Genomic DNA, 21,557 nt, shown 5'->3' on the forward strand with positions numbered 1-21,557 from the left:
GCATCTAGCAGGTGCACATCTGCCTGCTTTGGCGGTGAAGCACCACCATTTTCTCTACTACAGCACTGTGGGAGTGGCTTATTTTGTGGGTGTGGCTTGATAGTCATTTGACCAGATAGAGGTGGCTTGTCAACCATGTGACTGGGTAGGAGTGGCTTGCCAGCCATGTTACCAGGTGAGTAGTAGCTTGACAATCATGTGACTGGGGGGTGGTGGCTTAAAGGTCATACAAATACAATAAAATAAATAAAATAAATGTGACTGGCTTAAAGGTGGGCAACTTGACATCACTCACGTCAAAGGTTTGGGTTAGGGTGCCTGGCATCGCCTCAAAGAGATACAAGATATTTACTATTACTAAACATCCAAAATATACTATATGTATATATGCCATATGTGTACATACATATTATACACACTCAATGTGTATAATGTGCACTAATTATATACATTATACCCTGTGAAGGGTTACCAATATTTTTACTACAGCACTATGGGCGTGGCTTATGCAGGACACCCTGTATTTTCTTTCAACATCTTTCAGTGCAAATTGGGTACTCTGAGCTGGAGCTCTATTTTCGCTACCCCACTGCGTTCCCTCCCCTCCCCCCGCCCCGTCCGGGCAGCAGCCCACCCGATTATACAATGTATATAATGAGTGCACATTATACACATTATACATTATTTACTATATGTAAGCTCCATTTTCGCTACCCCCACTGTGTCCCCCTATCCCCAGCATCCCACGACTGTGCAGCCTATTCCCAGATGGAAGGCCTTTCCGAGGTTGCCCTTCTGGAGGGTCAATGGGAACTCTTTCTAGCTGTGGTCGTTAGTCGTCAATCACAAGTGTGGCTTCAGTCCTCCGAGCTAGAGTATATAGCCGGGCTGCTACCGCTGCCGCTTAGAAGGCAGCATCCAGTTTCATCGAGTTTTCGCATTCCCTCAGAGGAATGAAACAGGTCCACCGAATGGAAGGATTCCCTACAAAGGGATAACGCCATTTCAGAACACGGGGAGGCAGAAAAACACCACGGGCCATTTTTTTGCCTTGGATTAAGGCTCGGCGAGGCCAATACGGCAGGTGACCTTTTTTTTTTTACTTGCTTTTTTTGTTTTTAACGGGGGGGAAAAAGCACTACGTCTGAGGCGGAGAAAATCGGTTCAGAACCGCTTCCTCCTCCGAACCCGAAGTGGTACGGTCCGGAGCGCGTACCATTATCGAGGGCTCTGCCAACCAGCCCGCGCGCTCCCGGGAACGAACGCTTTTCTTATCGATTGTCGCCGTCGTCGCCTCGCCATTTATGGCAAAATCGGCGGGGGGCGGCGGCAGGGGACCCCTGCTGAAATAAAACTCCAAGGAACCCTCCCACCTCCCCGCCCCGCTTAGTTGCTCGCTCGTTTTCTCTCAGGTGGATGAATGACAGCCCTCTCACCCACCCACCCGCGCCGCCCTAGCCCGTTCGCGCCTCCCTCGCACTCCTCCCGCCTACCCTTTCACTAGAAACCCCCCGCGTTGAGTTGGATGAGGCTTCTCAGAGAGGAGGGGGGCTGCCGCTCCGGAGTGACTGATTGGAGGAGTGGGGAGTGGGGGGGGATGGCCGGAGCTGAGCCCAGAGCGCCTTTGCCTTGCATCAGCCTTATCGAGTGGGTGGGAGAGAGGGAGGGCGCCACTGCTGCTGCGTCTAGCCGCCTTCCTCGCGGGAACGACGTCGCGCATAAAAGGCGCTCGGTGGTGCGAGGGTGGCACGCGGCGCCTGGAAAGAGCGGACCTCTCCCTCTGCCCCTGGGAAGCGTTTATAATACTAATAATAATATCAAGGCTTCTTCTCCAAGCAGCCCTCTTTATCACCGCATTTTTGTCTGCGCGCCTTTTCTGAATTAAAAAAGGGTTGGGCAGCGGTCCCCGTCGACCGGCATGGAGAAGCCGACCGAGAGCCGGAATGGCTTCCTGGAGCCGACGGTGCTGACGGGTTTCGAGGCTGGCGAGGAAGGCGTGAAGCAGCCCCGGCTGAAGCTTTTCCAGCTGCGGAGCTTCGGGCGGTTCCTGAGGAACAACTGCATCGTGATCTTGACGGTGACGGGCGTGCTGGCCGGGGTGGCCATGGGCGCCCTGTTGAGGCAGACGCCGCTCACCCGGGCTCAGGTCACCTACTTGGCCTTCCCGGGAGAGATGCTGCTCCGCATGCTGAAGATGATCATCCTGCCCTTGGTCGTATGCAGCCTGGTCTCCGGAGCGGCCAGCCTGGACACGCGGTCCCTGGGCAAGCTGGGTGGCATCGCCATCGCCTACTTCTTGGTTACCACCTTGATCGCCTCGGCGCTCGCCGTCGCCCTGGCCTTCATCATCAAACCCGGGGTGGGCGCCGGGGAGCTCAATAGCAAAGACTTGGGCTTGAACGGCGCCATGCCCACCAACAAGGAGACCGTGGACTCTTTCCTGGACCTGGCAAGGTAAGGGATTTTTTGGGGGGTGGGGGAGGTTGCGCTTCCTTCCTGAGCTTCCTGGTCAAGAGGCGAACTTGGTGGCTGAGCCTGAGGTGATTCCTACCTTGCTCATTAGCTCCATAGTGAGAGGCAAGGGATGCTGGTGGTACCCTCTCCCTCCCCCCTTTTAGAAATGCAATTTCATAGTCTTAATATTGAGACTATGTATGTAGGAGTTATGGTCCAAAACGCCTGCAGGGTAGATACTAAGATATTTAGTTAGTTCCATTTGTATGCTGCCCAACTCCCCAAGGTGGCTCACAAGAAAGAAGAACAAGACATAGAGTATTTAAAAATTCAGACATCTAAAAAGAGAGACTGTTTAAAAACACTTAAAAACTTACAATAAAACCGTACAAAGTTTGACTTTTGAAAATTCTGTTATTTACTTTTTTACCTCCAGATCTGTTGGATGCTTTTAGACCTTTCTTTCTTTCTTTCTTTCTTTCTTTCTTTCTTTCTTTCTTTCTTTCTTTCTTTCTCTTCCTTCCTTCCTTTCCCTTCCTTCCTTCCATCCTTCCTTCCTTCCTTCTTTCCTTCCTTCATTCCATTCTGCCTTCCTCTTCCCCCTTCCTTCCTTCCTTCCTTCCTTCTTTCTTTCTCCCTCCCTCCCTCTTTCTGAATTAAATGCAGGTTTTGGTTCTTCAACGTTTACTTAACAGATGCATTATGGTACTGTATAAAGTTTAAAGACCTGGAGACCATTTCGTGAGGCATAGGCATAATTTCAATTTACAGATTTCTGCACAGGAATTGGGAGAAAAAAGAAACATAAACAGATGTCTTTCAGAGCTAAGGGATTATATCTGCTACCATCAGTAACATTTCTATGCAAATGTCTTAACTATCTGTACATGTAAGAGAAGTATCCACATGCAAATTCATTTAGGCTTTTGTAGAAACTTTGACTGTATCTGAGAAAACTCAAATCTTATAAAAGCTGTGCACAATCTTTAATTTTTTCGGGGGTTGAGAAAAGTCTTCAGTTTATTTCAGCAAAATTGTGTTTACCGGTATGTCCTGCTCTTATATGGTCTCCCATTCAGATCACTCATCACTCAATTACTCTTCAGATGTTATGGGTTGCCTGTCTGTTTAATTACTAAGAGGATGTACCATTAGATTAGGGAGAAGAAGCATCTAATGGAGGATCCCTTGCTAATTTGATTTATTAGAGTATCTTATTCCCAACCAATTAACAAAAAGACCACAACCAGGAAAATGTAGGAGCAATATGAGCACAGCTTACTCCTTGTACATAAAACAGCTCAGAAACTGCTGATTCAGAATGTGTAGCTTTTGCATTCAGGCTGGCTAAGTATGAGATTTTAATGGAAAATGATATCAAATCTTGCTTGATTTTATCATAATTAGTAAAATTATGACTAGCAAACATGGTATTGACCCAGAATAAACCTTTTGTTGTTCTTTGGCACTTAAAGAACAGTCAATACTTATTTGTACAATGGGTGGGGAAGCCTCTGTATATCAAAATAGTTGAAATTAAGGTACATTGTAGAAAAAAGTTTAAAGACCAATATGTTAATTTTTTTTACAAATTTTAATTTTTTGAAGCCAAATAATTTTTATCCCATTTGCTTGTCAATATATGGCTCACTATGTAAATATCAAATTTAAAAACACACAGGACTTTTGACCTCAAATTCTTGGGTATGATATGTATATTTTTCAATTCATTCTTTGTCAGAGAATTGCTCTACAAAATTCAGAGTAGTAAAAAGGGAAACATAACTATGGGTTTCATACTGGATGCTGCATATAAGTTTAATAAATTTATGTCAAAATGTAAACTAATGAATTTATCTCTATCCTACTCTTTAAAACTTAGAAGAGAGTAAAAGTTAAAAAGAATATGACCAATTATATAGCAATTACCAATCATCATAATAAGCAGGATTTAATTTTGTTGACATTTTATTTTATTTTCAACAGATGCTTGATTCCAACCTGAATAAGGTTGCCTGTTGTCTGCCTGATTTTTGTGATACAAAATTGGTGCAAGAATTGAAAGCCCCTAATAATTCAGGATTACCAGCTGAAACTGGGAACTGTATCAGTAGCAATTAGATAACTCCACTAACATCTGTTCTGCTAGTCTTTCTCTCAGGACAAATCAGTTACTCCCCCAAAATGCCGGATGCCTTATCTTTTTACTCAGAATTTACTTGCCTTGTTTCATTTGCTGTCACCAGAAAGGGAGGATAGTGACCAAAATTCCTCACATTTCAGCTAATTATATTTTCCTGTGGGAGAGAAGAAAGAGTGAGATAGGACTTATTCCCTTTGGAGACCCAACATATCATCTCCTTTATCATCAAGCTCCAACCTTATTAGAACTCTTGTTTGTGCCAACATCTCCTAGATATGAATTGGATCAAGGTCACAATATCATATCAAAGTTAAAAATTATACTCCAAACACCTGTTTAAACAAAACAGTGTTCCCACCTGTGGAAGGTTGGTTGGTGGCATACCAGGCGTAACAGCAGAGCCCAGGTATTTCATACCACCAAGGCCATTACAGAGTAGAATTCCCTTTGGGTCCATGTTTTTTTACTTCTTATATAATAGGAACTTTGGGTGTCATGGTGGCCTGGTGGTGATGACACCTGCCTCTCTCACTCAATAGGTTGAGAGTTTAATCCTAGGAGAAAGAAAAGAAATAAAAAATACCTGCTGCAAAGTCCAGGCATCCGGAAAGGCACTTGGCCATTAAATGCCCAGCTCCATCCAGTTCCCCCATCTCTACTTTAAATTAAGGTAGTTGTTAAGAAGCCTTGAAGCTAAGCTTGAACTGGATCCAGAAATCATTGTTGGTAATAAAGTAGTATTGCACTTGCAACTCTTTTCCTGTTCACATCCTGGCCACTGAATTTTGTACAACAGTTTCAAATCACTTTTAGAGGCACCCCCATTTTACATTTCTTTTAAGTACATGGAGATGAGGGAATTTTATTTATTTTTATTTATTTTGTCAAACAATTATAGGGTGTTAATTTATTCAAATAAAACATTAGATAAGTAATGATAAAAAGAAGTGATAGAAGACAATAGGACAGGGACGGTAGGCACAATGGTGCGCTTATGCACGCCTCTTACAGACCTCTTAGAAAGGGGGAGAGGTAGATTGTACATAGTCTAAGGTTAAAAGTTTTGGAGTTAGGAGTAGAAACCCTAGAGTCAGGTAGAGATTACTCGGTTGCTGAAGTCGTATTTTTTGCAGTCTAGTTTGGAGCGGTTGACATTTAGTTTCAATCTATTTCGTGCTTGTGTGTTGTTGTGGTTGAAGGTGAAGTAGTCGTTAACAGGTAGAACATTTTGGTATATGATTTTATGAACTATAGTTAAGTTGGAACGGAGACGATGGAGTTGTAAGTTGTCTAATCGAAGTATTTCAAGTCTGGCGGAGTAAGGTATTTTGTTGTGAGAAGAGGATGGAATCTCTGCCACTAGATCCTGATCGGGGTGGAGTCACATTCCATGGTGATACATTTAATTTAGTTCCCATCCCACTAAATTACAGCGAGATACACAGCGAACAATTTAATTAATAAATAATAGTTGTTATTCCCCAAAATGAGCTCTTAATTTAACCACCAGTTAATTTGGTTGGAAGCATGTTCTTCAAATAAAAAGTTCTGTGAGCACATGTCTTCGGAGAGGGGCGGCATACAAATCTAATAAATTATTATTATTATTATTATTATTATTATTGTTATTATTATTATTAATATTATGTGTTTCAGTACTTGTACTTGTATTTATTAAATTTATATACTGACCATCTCTCTCTGCAAAGTGACTGCTAGCCAATTAATTTGCAGTTATTTATTTTATTTTATTTATTTTATTTATTCAATTTTTATGCCGCCCTTCTCCTTAGACTCAGGGCGGCTTACAACATGTTAGCAATAGCACTTTTTAAAACAGAGCTAGGCTATTGCCCCCACAATCTGGGTCCTCATTTTACCCACCGCGGAAGGATGGAAGGCTGAGTCAACCTTGAGCCAGTGATGAGATCTGAACCGTTGACCTTCAGATCTACAAGTCAGCTTCAGTGGCCTGCAGTTACCTTGAAGGTTTCCAATAATGAGGTCAATCAGTTGTTTTTACTTAAAACACGGCTTGCTAAACCCTATGTACTACTGCACATTACAATAATAGAATAAAACAATTCAAAGGGAGGAAAAAGATTGCATTAGTTTATGAGAAAAAAATACTTAGAGTTGTCTTGGTGCAAAAGTGGACTTGTGATATTTTTATCTGTTCAACAAATAACTTTTAAGAGAAATTTAATTGAGAAAACGAATTGAAGAACCCAAAATCTTTGAGTTATTTAATTGTATCCTTCCCCATAAGCTGAGTCTCTTGCAAAGAATGATCCTTGTGTAAAAACTACGTGAGTTTTGATGAATTCTTTTGTCAAGGATACAAGTGTAGGCAAATAAATAGGAGACATGGGAAACTTTGCTGTTCTGATTTGCACAAGGCTGAAAGAGACCAGACCTTGCCTGTATCTAGATCTCTGGATCTCTGGTCTACAGAATTATATAGAACAGCGATGGTGAACCTTTCTTCCCTCCGATGCAGTACATGTGTGCCCATACCCATAATTCAATGCCCCCACACGTCTCACCCACCTACATATGCATACATGAGCCCCCGCTGCCCTGCCCCCCATGCATGCGCACACGACACCCCCCCCTTATCCGCTTCCTCGTTTCCCGACTTCTTGTAGGCCTGTTTTTCGCCCTCCCTAAGCTCCAGAGCTGCACAAGCCAAAAATTAGCTGGTCAGCGTGCACATGCGCACTGGAGCTGAGCTAGGACAACACCTCTTATGCCAGCAGATATGACTCTGCATGCTACCTGTGGCACATGTGCCATAGGTTCATCATCACATGTATTTTCTTTAGTCAAACATACTTTCAGCAAATATGGCCTTGAGGTTAATGCTACTGTATATAGTTTTATGTACAGTAAATGAAGCAAAAATAAATCAAGTAATCATTTTTTTAAATCAAAAGATATCAATATGAAGATAAGACATTGCTAAAATATTTTTTACAGATTTGCTTAGGACAGTGTTTCCCAACCTGGCAGGGGAATTCTGGGAGTTGAAGTCCAAATATCTTCAAGTTGCCAAGGTTGGGAAACACTGGCTTAGGATATTGGCAGAAATTGTAATCAAAGATGTTAAATTTTCTAAGAATAATAGGAATGGTCTAATTTTAATACCATGGAACAAAAATGAAGTCTACAAGAAAGCATTATCTTTTAGAAAATCTAAATTATCTATTCATTATTAATAGATGTAAAAACATCAGTAAAGTTAAAAATTGCTGATAAATGCAATTGTCTAGACAGTTGTAGACTTTAGCATTTCCTAATGGTTATTGGAAAGTTCATATAGCATGAATTGAGTATAGAACGGAAGATCAGGCAGCTTAACTGTGCTTCAGACAATGAATGCTCTTTTTGTTTCACCAATCTTTCTGGTTCCCTTTATCCTGAGTACAATAGATCTGAAAGCTTCTATTCCCAGCAGTGTTTATAGAATTAGTGTCTAACCTTTGATACAGACTTGACACCAGATTAGAGCTGTTTATTCTGCAGGTGCCTTTTCTGTGATGTTTCGGGTGCATGGGGGCTGATTTGAAGTTAAAACAGGGCAAAATATTCAGCTTGCTCTTGGAGTGCACTAATGGCTGTCCTTTTATTCTTTTCAGGAGTTTTCTGTATGCCTCCTACTCTTAAGTAAATCAGTTTTTAATTCAGAAATTATATTTGGAAATTGATAGATAACAGAACTGAGTTAAATCTCTCTGATGAGTTTTATTCTCCCTCTGTCCAGTATTTTCTGTTATGTTATACCATGGTTTTCTATGAAGTATTTCTGTAGTGGTACACTTTACAATTATTGACATAGTCAAGGGTTATTTCCTAATCCTGCCTTACAGGACTTGAACAGATTGGCTCTATTCAAACAATACTTTCAATGTAGTTACTGTGTTTCCCCTGTCTTATATTTTTTTGAACCCTGAAATAAGTGATGGCGAACCTATGGCACAGGTGCCACGGGTGGCATGCGGAGCCTTTTATACTGGCATGTGAGCTGTTGCCATTGTACCTTAAAATAGTATAGAATAGAATATCTATTAGAAATATGTTTGATGTACTTAGCAATATTTAAGTACTCACTCTTTTTTTAAAAAGATTCCCAAAAATAAAATAGGGAAAACAAATATTTCTGACTAAATTATGAAATTAAGATTATTTTGCATTTTTAATTGGAATCATTCTCCGATTTACTTTTTTTTTTTTTAACTATTACTGCCCATGGATTGCACTTTCTGCAGTTTGGTATATTTTGTTGGAATTTTCACGCAGCCGCTGAAGAAAACAGTTATTAATAACATTGTTAATTATTTGTAAATTCTTTGAAATGTACTGTTGAGACAAGTATGTCTATTAAGGCCTTAAAAATGCTGATGCAGTATTTGTTACTGCCTTGTTAATGATGAACTAATGCTAAATCCTAAAACAGAGATTATTTTATACCAATATGCAAGCTAATTGAGGTTATAAGATAGTAACACAAAAAATACAGAGGAAACTAGAAAGTTGGACTAAATTATCACTCCTAGGGAAGATTGCCATCATAAAAATGAACATCCTGCCCAAGATTCTATTTCTATTCCAAGTAGCATCAATTAGTAGTGAAAGGAAACATGATTGCTTCGGGACAACATTTTTGTTATCCAATCGCATTGGCAGAATGGGATAAAATATGGGAAACAAACTACAAAAAATACATTGATGGCCTTATATAAAGAAAACATTTATAAAATGTTTTATCATTGGCACCTCCCTCCAGCGCCTCTGGCAAAGATGTTTCCAATGACCTCGCCGAAATGTTGAAAATGTAAAAAAGAGAAAGGAATTTAATGGTGGACTTGACCCCAAATTAGAGTCTTTTGGAAAAGAATAAGAAGTTTTAACAGAAAGAAATAGGCAAAATTTTAACAGAAAGATCTAAAACAGGAATTGTTCTTATTGGGGATGCTTCAAGATATACAAAAGAGGAAAAGAGGGCATGGCCAAACGCACATGCTGAGATGGGTGTTCCCCACGCTCCAATGGGGAACCCCAATATCCCCGTCGCTAGGAGGTCTGGCTCAATTGGAACCGGACCAGAACTGCCCTGTAGGGGTGGGGGAAAAGAGAAGCACCTGCCGGCAAGCTGGGCAAATGGCAACCCCCCCATGGAGCCCACAAAGTTTTCTCAGCCTCCCACAAAGGAAAATGTCATCATTGTTCCAGTTGCGGAAGCCATGAATGTCTTGATTGATTGTTGTTGATGATTGAGGTCACCTGGGAAGGAAGATACAAGAGCGTGCTGGAGAGTGAGAAGAAGGTAGTAAATTGGTGAACGTTTTTTTGCTGATAGAAGCCCAAAACAGACTGTTTAAAAAAAATTAAAGGGGAACAAAAGGACAGGAAATTTTAAAAGCAGCTATCTAGCCAACAGAGGACCATAGAGAAATTGGGGAGAAAAAAGAGGTGAAATTGAACTGATGTCTCTAACCCTTGAGAATCTGGAACTTTGTTATTGAAGTGGTCGTCTAATAGTTTGGCAAAGAAGTTTTTTCAGTGAAAATATTGAACTGATTAAAAATACAGATGAATACTATGGAATAAAAAGGAGATTTGGAAGCAAGGGTGCCATCTACAGACTGGAGGAATAATTGCAATGGTGGTAAATCTTCATGGATGTTTGTACAATTATTGACCTTCAACAGGGAAACTATAAAATAATATGTTATTTTAATGAAAGACCATTTGGATCTGTCTGAATCAGATTTATATTCGAACAAACTTTAATGCTGAAAAGAATAAGAGATTGGAACTGTTAAGGTATAGACTGAGATACCAAAAAGGCTGTGAAAACAGATACCTGCTAACAGCTGCATTTTGTAGCATTAATGATTTCTTGATATTGATGGCATGGAAATAAGCAATTATGAAGAATTGGTGGTACTGTATTTTTAAAAGACCTTCATGAGGAAATAAAAGACACAAAAGAAACTTTTTTGGACTGCAAACTGGAAAGAAAAGAGAAAAAGAATTAAAGGGTAACAATGACTTTAAGAATAAATTAGAGGTTAATAACATTTGTAATGATGAAAATAAGGAAGATAAGGAAGAAAATTCTATAGAAACAGTGTTATATCTATGTATATTACCAATACGTACTTGATAAAATAAAATAAATAAAAGAATGAAAGCTATAATGATAAAAAGAAAAAAGATATTGTAAATTGACAACTATATTGTAATTCATGATGATTTTACTGGGATTTATAGTAATCAAAGGAGAATTGGGAGAAAATATTGGCACTGAATGAAACAATTAAAAAAAAGGGTAACAAAGAGGAGAGGGGGAAAATTGAAGGTAGAATTGGGCAAGTACTATTTTAAGAGGAGGGAAAAAGTTTGGAGGAAAAGAAGATGGAGATATAAATGTAAAAAGAAGAAAAGGGGGGAAAGTTAAGAAAAGTGAGATGGAAACATGAAAATGGATGATTTAATAAAGAAAGGAAATATATTTCTTTACCTGTAGCTTCTCAATGTTTTTATGATATATTATATTGCTATAATTATTATGAATAGTGAATAAGATTTAATTGACAGAGCAGTGATTTGAAGGATTGGCTGTAGTACATGAAGTTATAAATTGGAAGAAACTACAATTTCTGATGAGTATGGATTATAGCAAATCAACAATAAGATGATTATTTGTATATTTTCTATTTCCTTTTTTGATGTTGGTATTATGATATATAACATTGTTTATAAATATTATCAGTAGGGAAGAGGATCTAATATGATTGGATTTAGGAGGCATAAATTTGGATTAGATAAATATGATTATGGGATAAAAAAGGGATTGTTTATTCAATCTCATATTTCATAGCAGATAGATGTATTTCTATTAAGGGAATTTATAATATAATTGTGGGAAGTAAGCACAAATTATACAGTTAAGGTGTTCACATATAAAGTTTTCCTGATACAGGATCTGAATAATCTATACATGTGAGTAAACCACAATGTAAGAACTACAATAATATTGATGATAATATGTAAAATAAGATACAAGAGAATAGTACTATTGTTAATATGAAACCACAGGATAAGTTGATATTTATATTTTGATTTTTTTATTGAGTGTTTAGAAATGGTTGGAGAAAAACAAAACAAAAGATGAGCTAAGATATTAAAGAAGGAATGAGAAGGCCTAAAACTAAGAAGCACAAAAGAATCTAAAATTGTAAAATCCAGCTATAGCAACTAATCTGGAATAAAAATTGAATTGGTTGGGGGTAGACCCAGGAGACAAAACTAGGTAAAAGGAAGTAGCACAAGTTAAAATACATATACCGAAAGTTAAGATTTAAATATAATATATATGAGATTTAGAAATAAGAGGGAGGATTATGAAGGGTAAAATCTAGAGAAGCATTCTAGTCTGTCATGTATTTGTAATAGAATTATCCAACTTAGGGAAGGGTTTTGAGGGTGGGTGGGAAATAGGAATGAAGGAGAGAAAGGGCAGAGAGTAGAGGAAGAGTAGGAGAAAGAAGGAGAAAGGAGAAGGGAAGGGAAGTGTAGTAGAAGGAGGAAGAAGGAGGAAGAAAGTAGGTAGTAGAGGTGGAATAGCTGCCTGAGATAGAAAGAGGAAAGTGGAGAGGAGAAAGATGGATACAGATGAAACAATATAAAGCAAAATTGGAATGTGGTTAGTTTATTGTACTTGAGAAATGCATATGCATATTAAGTTGTATTGAAGGTACAGTATATGAAGTTGTACGTTGAATGTGGAGAAAGATTTTAAAAATTGGGGGGAAAAACAAAAGAGGAAAGACACTTAATTCTACATATAACCACAGCAGCCAGAATTGGAAATCAGAAAATATATCAACCTCCTCTATGGTGATTAGAGTATTCAGAAATGTGTAAATTGACGATGGAGATTCATGGTAAAGATGACATGGAATTTTATGAAATATGGAATAAAATGTATGAACGGTTAAAACAAAACCCAAACTTAAACATTTGGTCATAAAGACAATGATGAATTAAGAAACATCCATAAATGTTCATGCCTCTAAAAAGACAAATAAGATATGAATTATAGACACTAATAATAGGATAAAGGAAAAATAAATTGTATATATATAGCTTCAATATCACTGTTATAGCTATTGATATTTATTGTTGTTGTTTATAAATACTTGTTAGTTTTTGTCTTTTTCGTTTGTGGGTTTTGTTTGTTGTTGTTTTTTAAATGTAGATAATTCAATAAAGATTTAAAAAAAAAGATATTATCAACTTTTAATTTTTGTTTTTGTTTTTTTCAGAAATTTGTTTCCAGCAAATCTCATTGCTGCAGCCTTTCGATCGGTAATTATCCTGTGTATCTCTTTTTAAAAAATCTGTTCTAGACTCTGAGTTTTCAGTCAAGAAGAGTTTGATTATCTATAATGTAGTCCTTTGCAGGATATAGGTAGTACAAAAATATATTTTACAAGAGTCAATCTACACAGAATTATAAGAGTATCTAATATTCCAATATTTATTGAGATCTTAACAGTTTGGATAATTAGGAAATTCAAAATATTGAACAAGGGCAATGGAAGATTGTGCAATATGGTGCTTGAATCCTTGATAAGAAGCTCTTGATTTTGCAATAATCTGGCCTTATGACTTTTTAATGGTGCCTTTTATTTGCCCATTTTGGGGGGGGGGGCGACTTAACTTTTTAACCATATGAACAAAATATGCAACCTATGTAACAAAATATTTCTATACAAAAATAGTCAAGCAATTTCTAATGTCTTTCAAAGATTTAACTCTGCATTTTCTATAAAACAGGGAGGCAATAAAGCATAGATGTTTGCTAAAATAAGAACCCTTAATTGAATTGTAAAATATAAACAAGCTCTGAGTGACAACTTATATGGATATTTTGCTGCCAATTCACATCCTCTTTATTGTTTGATTTAAATTCCATGGTATTTTTTATACAGAATCTTAATAATTAGATATTAATCCCACTAATAAAAGTGCCATCTATTTACTCTGTTTGTACACTCCTTAAGATTGTGTTTCTCTTTCTCTCTTTGTAAATTGTTCACATTTCATTGTGTCATCCAGATGGTGGTCTTCCTAAACGGCCAGCGGTTCTTAGGCACCCACTTCTCTGACCAGAAAAATTTGTGGGTCATAGTCTAACAAGCTAAATATTAATCTTTGGAAGCCTTTTGCTTTATAAATTTCATAAATTTTGCTGAAATTTATTTTAGAAAGTAAAATTTAATTCTATAATAAGCTACAGTCCTTTGTATTACGGCTTCCAAAGACTAATATAGTGTACCTCTACTTACAAACTTATAGTAATTTGTTCCGTGACCAGGTTCTTAAGTAGAAAAGTTTGTAAGAAGAAACAATTTTTCCCATAGTAATCAATGTAAAAGCAAATACAGTGATCCCTCGGGTTTCGCGAGGGTTCCGTTCCAAGACTATATCGCGAAACTCGATTTTTCGCGATATAGCGGTGCGGAAGTAAAACACCATCTGCGCATGCGCGCCCTTTTTTTTCATGGCCGCACATGCGCAGATGGTGGAGTTTGTGTGTGGGCGGCGGGGAAGAGCCAGGGAAGGTTCCTTCGGCCGCCCAACAGCTGATCTGCTCCGCAGCGCGGCAGCAGCGAGGAGCCGAAGATGGGGTTTCCCCGTTGCACGGGGAAACCCCATCTTCAGCTCCTCCGCTTGCCCGTTCACCCGCCCGCCCGGCCACTCGCTTGCCCGTTCGCCCGCCCGTCCGGCCGCTCCGCTTGCCCGTTTGCCCGCCCGGCCGCTCGCTTGCCCGTTCACCCGCCCGCCCGGCCGCTCTGCTTGCCCATTCGCCGGCCCGGCCGCTCGCTTGCCCGTTCGCCCGCCTGCCCGGCCGCTCCGCTTGCCCGTTCACCCGCCCGCCCGGCTGCTCGCTTGCCGCTCGAGAGCAAGAGGGGGAGAGATAGAGAAAGAGAGAGAAGGAAAGAAAGATGAGAGAGGGAGGAAGAGAGTGTGAGAGAGGAAGAAGCAAGATAGAGAAAAAGAGAGAGAAAGAAAGATGAGAAAGGAAGGGAGTGACGTCATCGGGTGGAAAAATCGCGATATAGCGTTTCGCAAAGATCGAGATCGCGAAACTCGGGGGATCACTGTAATGTGTACGATTGGGGAAACCACAGGGAGAGTGGAGGCCCTGTTTCCTTCCAGGAGATTCCTAGAAAGGCTTCTCCCTGCCTTTTCTGGCCCCGTTTCTTCCCAGGAGATTCCTAGAAAGGCCCCACAGAGGCTTCTCCCCGCCTTTTTCGGCCTTATTTCCTCCCAGGAGATTCCTAGAGAGGCCCCACAGAGGCTTCTCCCTGTCTTTTCCGGTTACAGTTTCAGAGACTCGGGTTTGTAAGTAGAAAATGGTTCTTGAGAAGAGCCAAAAAAATCTTGAACATCCTGTTCTTATGTAGAAAAGTTATAAGTAGAGGCGTTCTTAGGTAGAGGTACCACTGTATTTAGCTTGTCAGACTATGACCTAGAAATATTAAGTTGGAAATCTAACAGGCCTAAATATATGTTACAATCTTCACTGACAGCTGCAAATTCTGTAAGAAGTGCTGCAATCTTCTTATGGAATCTCACACTTAATCTGTAATTTAACTGGCACTTGAATCTCAACTGATCCCATTCCATTTTTGGTAATAGGAAATCCTTCTGTTCTCTGACTAGCTGTATGAGCAGCAATCCAAAATGCCAAGAAGTGTTTTAAAAATAAAATCAGATATACATTGTGGAGGAACTTTTGCTGGTGTTACAGCATTTGAATGCAGTATTTCTTTACCGCCTGTTCTTTTGTTCCTATCTTAATGCTGTGATGTAAAGAGACAGTTCCTGATGATTGAATGCTTTTATTTCTTCATCCTACCAAAATGCTTTAGATATGTAGGAAGCCTTTAAGAGTTCATAGGCACAGGTTTTTGCTAAGCAAAATCATTTTATGTTCAAAAAAAGAGACCAAATTTGATCTATAATTTTTATCAAAGATGTAGTCCTCAAAATTTCACGTTTTAAAAAAATCTAGAAACAGATTTTACAAGTCATGTAGTTTTAACCTTATATATTTGTTTATAAGTGTGCCACAAGTATTAACAATATCAATGTTTTTCATTTACAGTACGCTACTGATTATAAAGCCATAGTTAGAAATTCAACCATTGGCAATGTTACTATTGAAAAGGTAAGTAATGATTTTGTAAAAGTTATGTTATCACTCAGTATACATGCTTTTGAATTAATCCTTAGTATCATTACAAAGGATTTACTGCCTTTATTTGTTTATTTGTTTGTTTGTTCAGAATTAAATCCCATATTTTTCAATGATTATGCCCAGCTTTGTACTGTTGAATGTTGAATGGGAATGTTGACAAGAACCCTTGGAAAAAAATAAGCACAGAAGAAAATTGTCTAGGCAATAGGAATGGGTAGCAAACTCCAAATATTAGTCCACTTCATATCCTATCAGCACCAGCTAATAAAACCAATGATGAGAGATTATGGGAGTTGTAGTCCCACATTGGGAAGACAGCACTTTGCCAACCATGTTCTAGACTTTAACTTGTAAAATAAATTGCTTATTCTTGAATATAGCAAGACAATCTGGTGATATGTATGTAATCAAAACATTATTTTTCATCAACAGTACATTGTTGATTATAAAGAAATAATAAATGCCTCCCTTGGGAATGCCACCATTGAAAAGGTAAGGAAGAGATTATTTTATTTTATTCACTTTAGGGTTATGCAATTCAAGTAACAAACCAGACGGAGATTTTAAAAAGTAGGAAAAAATGTAATGAGGCAACCTCTGAATTGTGTACTGAGATCATTCACGCAATCTTGAGACCTTGGATGCTTTTTTATTTATTATATTACTATTATATCCCATCTTCTCTCTTGTATTGGAGTAAAGAAGAGTTAGACTGGTATAGATGGTAGTTTCATTCCAATTAGAGTTTGGCAGCCCTCTGCTGGTAAGATCATACAAATCTTCAGAGGCTTGTAGTTGCACAAAATCTCAACATATCCCTGTTGTCTCCATTAACAGGAGGCTTCCTTATCAAGGCATTTGCCCTTTCCGAGACTGAAAACCTTGCCAGCCTAGAACTTACAGTTCTGCTTAGTGGCCAAATAATTGTGGTTACTCTCCGCTTGTGTTGCTTTAGCCAATGAGTTGCAATGGAGGGAAAATGTCATGGAAACAAAAAGTCCAGATCAACGAATGTTCCATCCAGAATCAGATAAGCCTGGAGCAGTAGTGGGCTATAAATCCTGTCGCTACCGGTTTGCTCATGCATGCGCACTCCTGTGCATGCACAGAATGCCGCTGCTGCTACTGGTTCACTGAACCGGGCCAAACCAGGAGCAACCCACCACTGGTTTGGAGGCAGAAAAGGTCTATTTTTTCTCTCCAGAGTCCCTCATTAATGTACAATTGTCAGCTGTCTGTTGCTTTCCTTGACAAAGGCAGTATGAAGTGGTCCTTCTGCCAGTTCCATCAGTATGCATCTTTTTTAATGAGGAAAGTATGCAGAAGGTTGAGTCATTCCAGCTGACAGAAGCTATTCTACACTTTCCCAGTTCATGGAAGCTTTGAAAGGGTCGTGTCAATTCATGTATAGTCCGTACTTTCCCCAGAGTTCAAAATATGCAACAGTTGAGGCAGGAAGGAATAACTTCTTGTTTCATCCTTCACAGAGCACCAGAAACCACTTGTGGAGAGTTCAGGCTTTCTCACTCATCCATTTCCCCAATATATAATCCATGAGGACATCTGTGAAATTAGATCTTCCTTCAGGTTACAATCTGGTTACCTATGCTTTGTAGCTCTAACTTGAACAGCATGGTTCTTGCTTATTCACATTATTATGTCAAATCATGCCTCCGAGAACCCCCATCAACAGCTCTTCTTGCAAAAGCTTGGAGTTATTAACTATGGAACTGTGATGGGATATATTAACTAGGCCCCCAACCTGTAGCACTAATATGGAACAATTGTTCTCTTTTTATTTTCTCTCATAAGAGTGCCTTGTAGCCTTTGGATGTTTAACAATGTGTAATTCTCTCATTTTGGCAACTAGCGTGGCATTGCTATATGAAATTATCTGGATAGCTCAGAAACATAGCATGATATTGCTAAGCTGCCCTTGAATCCTGGGTTGCTGTTGCCTGCTTGAGAACAGTTTTTCTCCCTAGTGTATACAGTATATGTTTGAACTTGTGGATACAGTGGTACCTCAACATACGAGTTTAATTCGTTCCAGACCCGAGCTCGTAAGTCGATCAACTCGCATCTCGAATGAATGCCTTTAGACTTTGTTTATCGTGCCGAGATAACCGGAAGCAAGGAGATTCTTGCGCCACCTACTGAAAGCTCGGCTCGTATCCCGAATTTGAGCTCGGGTGTTGAACAGAAATTTTGCTCGCGTCGCGGCTTGTAACTTGGAATGCTCGCATATGAAGCAGCTCGTATCTAGAGGTACTACTGTATTCTGAACAATGTCACTTTCAGTGATATTGAAGTCAGAAGTGGGGGAATAGTTCTAGTCCTCTCCACTTGACTGAGTGGCATAATCTGAGTCTTGTCTCCTTCTAATAGACTAACAGAGGTTGAAGAGAGCTTGTAGGTCATCTAGTCCAACCCCCTGCCTAAGTAGGAGATCCTACACCATTTCTGACAGTCCAGTCTCTTCTTGAAAGCTTCCAATGAAGCTCCTACAACTTCTGGAGACAAATTTTGTTCCATTGGTTGATTTCACTGTCAGAAAATTCTTCCTTATTTCCCCTTGTTCAGTTTCCATCCATTCTTCCTTCTCTGGCCTTCAGGTGGCTTGGAAAACAGCTTGATCATTGAAGAAGAAGTAACAGGATCTCTCCCATTTCTACTTGGGGAATCTCTATTTTTGCAGATTCTTGTTGGTAGTATTGTTAGGAACCAGATATTTTTATATCTTTCTTAGGAATATTAGCTTACATTTGTATAACATTGTACCACACCATAGCTTATGTTTATTTTACTAACGTGGAGAGAAAATCCCTGGTTCTTTCCATTACAACACTATTTACAGAAGTCCTACAATCATAACAGGAATTAATGCCCACTAACACTGAACTAACTTCAGGACTTATAGGATCCCTTGACTTATCATATCAAGGACCCATTCTTCTTAATAAACTATACTGTCTGGTTTGGTTCTGCAATCCAACAAGGCAGACACAGACTTCAGAGGATAATCAGAACTGCAGAAAAAACAATTGCTGCCAACTGCCTTCCATTGAGGACCCATATACCGCACAAGTCAAAAAGAGGGCCGTGAAAATATTTACAGACCCCTCACATCCTGGACATAAACTGCTTCAATCCCTGCCCTCAAAACGACACTATAGAGCACTGCACACCAGAACAACTAGACACAAGAACAGTTTATTCCCAAACGCCATCACTCTGCTAAACAAATAATTCCCTCAACACTGTCAAACTATTTATTAAGTCTGCACTACTATTAATCTTCTCATCGTTCTCATTACCCATCTTCTCCTACAAATGACTATATGACTGTAACTTGTATCATTACGATTTATACAAATAATTCCTAATGTGATTGGATTGCTTATTTGTAGCTGGACTATCCTTAAGTATTCTACTTTATGATTCTTGATGAACTTTTCTTTTATGTACACTGAGAACATACGCACCAAGACAAATTCCTTGTGTGTCCAATCACACTTGGCCAATAGAAAATCCTATTCTATTCTATTTATACTATACTAATACTATACTATACTATACTCTAAATTACTGAAGATTGTGGTGTTGTCAACCATTTTCTGCAAGATGAGAAAGATGGCTCATTACCTCAAGTCTTCAGAGATGAGGAGCTTTTAACTGAAGAGCTTTACTCCTTTTCACATCAGTCATTGCTAAAGACAGACAGCCACAGCGAAAAGTAAATACAGTGACACCTCGTCTTATGAACTTAATTGGTTCCGGGATGAGGTTTGTAAGATGAAACAATGTTTCCCATAGGAATCAATTGAAAAGTGATTAATGCGTGCAAGCCCAAAACTCACCCCTTTTGCCAGCCAAAGCACCCATTTTTGCGCTGCTGGGATTCTCCTGAGGCTCCCCTCCATGGGAAACCCCACCTCCAGACTTCCGTGTTTTTGTGATGCTGCAGGGGAATCCCAGCAGTGCAAAAATGGGTGCTTCGCTGGCAATGGAAGTCCGGAGGTGGAGTTTCCCAGCGAGAGGAGCCTCAGCGAAATTGCAGCATCGCAAAAACATGTAAGTCTTTGAAACCCCACCTCCGGACTTCCCTTGCCAGCGAAGCGCCCGTTTTTGCGCTGCTGGGATTCCCCTGCAGCATCGCAAAAACACAGAAGTCCAGAGGTGGTGTTTCCCATGGAGGAGAGCCTCAGGGGAATCCCAGCAGCCCAAAATGGGCGCTTCGCTGGCAACAGAAGTCTGGAAGCGGGGCATCTCAGTGGCGGTGGCTTGGGTTTGTAAGGTGAAAATAGTTTGGAAGAAGAGGCAAAAAAATCTTAAACCCCGGGTTTGTATCTCAAAAAGTTTGTATGACGAGGGTTTGTAAGACGAGGTATCACTGTACATTCAAAGTCAGAGACAGGTTCTAGAATGTTGCTAGTCCAAAAAAACAATTTCTACATTTTTCTGGGTTTTTCGGAGGAGCAATCAGAAGGAATTCCTTCTTGCATGGACAGAAAAATTGAAAGCATCTTTGGCCTCTCCATGATTAAGAGAATCTGAGAAGTTGTGCTTACAGGTGTCCCAAAGTAAAGTTTCTTCATATTTTATTGTAATGTTAAAATGTTTGGATTAAAGCTCTTCCTTTAACACTCTATCTTCTTCACAAGTTTATTATTCTAAAGGCTTTTGAATGTTTTATAAACATCATTTGTTTATATAGTTGAAAGACAATATATTTCTCAATTAAGTTGATAGGTCTGAACAGGATCTCGGTAGAAAGAATATTATATCATGGTTGAACAATACTAGAATCAGCCTAGATTGAACAATTGAAATCTATCATGACAATTGCATGCATTTGATTTGTCTTATAGCACACGGACAATAGTCACTTGTGATACAAACACTGGAAGAGAAACTTAAAGATATATTTCATTTAGTAATAACATAACATAATAACATAAACAATAACATAAACATTGTATACAGTCGTTCTTTGTCTTGGCTACTTGCTTTTTTCTCTTTTTAAAAATAGTCTTTTGGATAGCTATTCAATGCTATCCCTTTAATTCCCATTAACAAATTAATCAAACTATATATTTTATTTATTTATTTATTACTTAGATTTGTATGCCGCCCCTCTCTGAAGACTCGGGGCGGCATACAAATGGTTATTCTTACAGTTCATTATCTCTGTTGACTTGATAGACAATATAAATGTTGAGAGGAATGTGGAATAAAGATACTTCTCCCTACCACTCTCAAACTGTATGAATTTTATATTCCTAGGTTCTATTTAGCTATGATCTTAAATGTATAAAAGAGGGGTATGTGTGTCAGTTCCTTTAGTTCAAATTCCCCAAGCCTATCCTCAGTCAGCAAATATATGTGATATCTTTCTCCTGCCCATAAAATGATGTGGAAATAATTATTTGCCTTTGTAGTCTGCACAAAGTATTTGAAGATAACACGAGGGTATCAAGGGCCAGTTTGAATAAACAAGTAGTTTAGGTAAATGATATTTCCTCCTTCCAAGCCGATCAAATTGAAATGTTCCTTGTACAGTATTGTAAAAATCTTGTATTATAAGTACAAATAATGTACTAATCTTAAATACATAATGCTTTTAGCTCTATGTCAACATGGTAAATAATGAGGATCTAACATCTTCATTCTGAAGACTCT

The 21,557-nt window shown here is 39.0% G+C and overlaps 1 protein-coding gene across 3 annotated transcripts in view; it reads left to right on the top strand.

Annotated features, from left to right (window-relative positions):
* Positions 1-1,518: 1,518 nt before the first annotated feature.
* SLC1A4 (solute carrier family 1 member 4) overlaps positions 1,519-21,557 on the top strand; it is a 31,857-nt gene continuing 11,818 nt past the window's right edge. Inside the window, exons 1-4 of one of the 3 annotated variants that reach the window (XM_070732557.1) lie at positions 1,519-2,454; positions 12,931-12,973; positions 15,783-15,845; positions 16,308-16,367. In XM_070732557.1, coding sequence (XP_070588658.1) covers positions 1,919-2,454; positions 12,931-12,973; positions 15,783-15,845; positions 16,308-16,367 — 702 coding nt within the window. In that variant the 5' untranslated portion in view covers positions 1,519-1,918. Of the gene's footprint in view, positions 2,455-12,930; positions 12,974-15,782; positions 15,846-16,307; positions 16,368-17,402; positions 17,463-21,557 lie in introns of those variants that run through there. The other 2 variants (XM_070732556.1, XM_070732558.1) reach the window with 2 other exon arrangements.

Source organism: Erythrolamprus reginae, chromosome 1 (assembly GCF_031021105.1).
Source record: "Erythrolamprus reginae isolate rEryReg1 chromosome 1, rEryReg1.hap1, whole genome shotgun sequence".
Classification (NCBI taxonomy): Eukaryota; Metazoa; Chordata; class Lepidosauria; order Squamata; family Dipsadidae; genus Erythrolamprus; species Erythrolamprus reginae.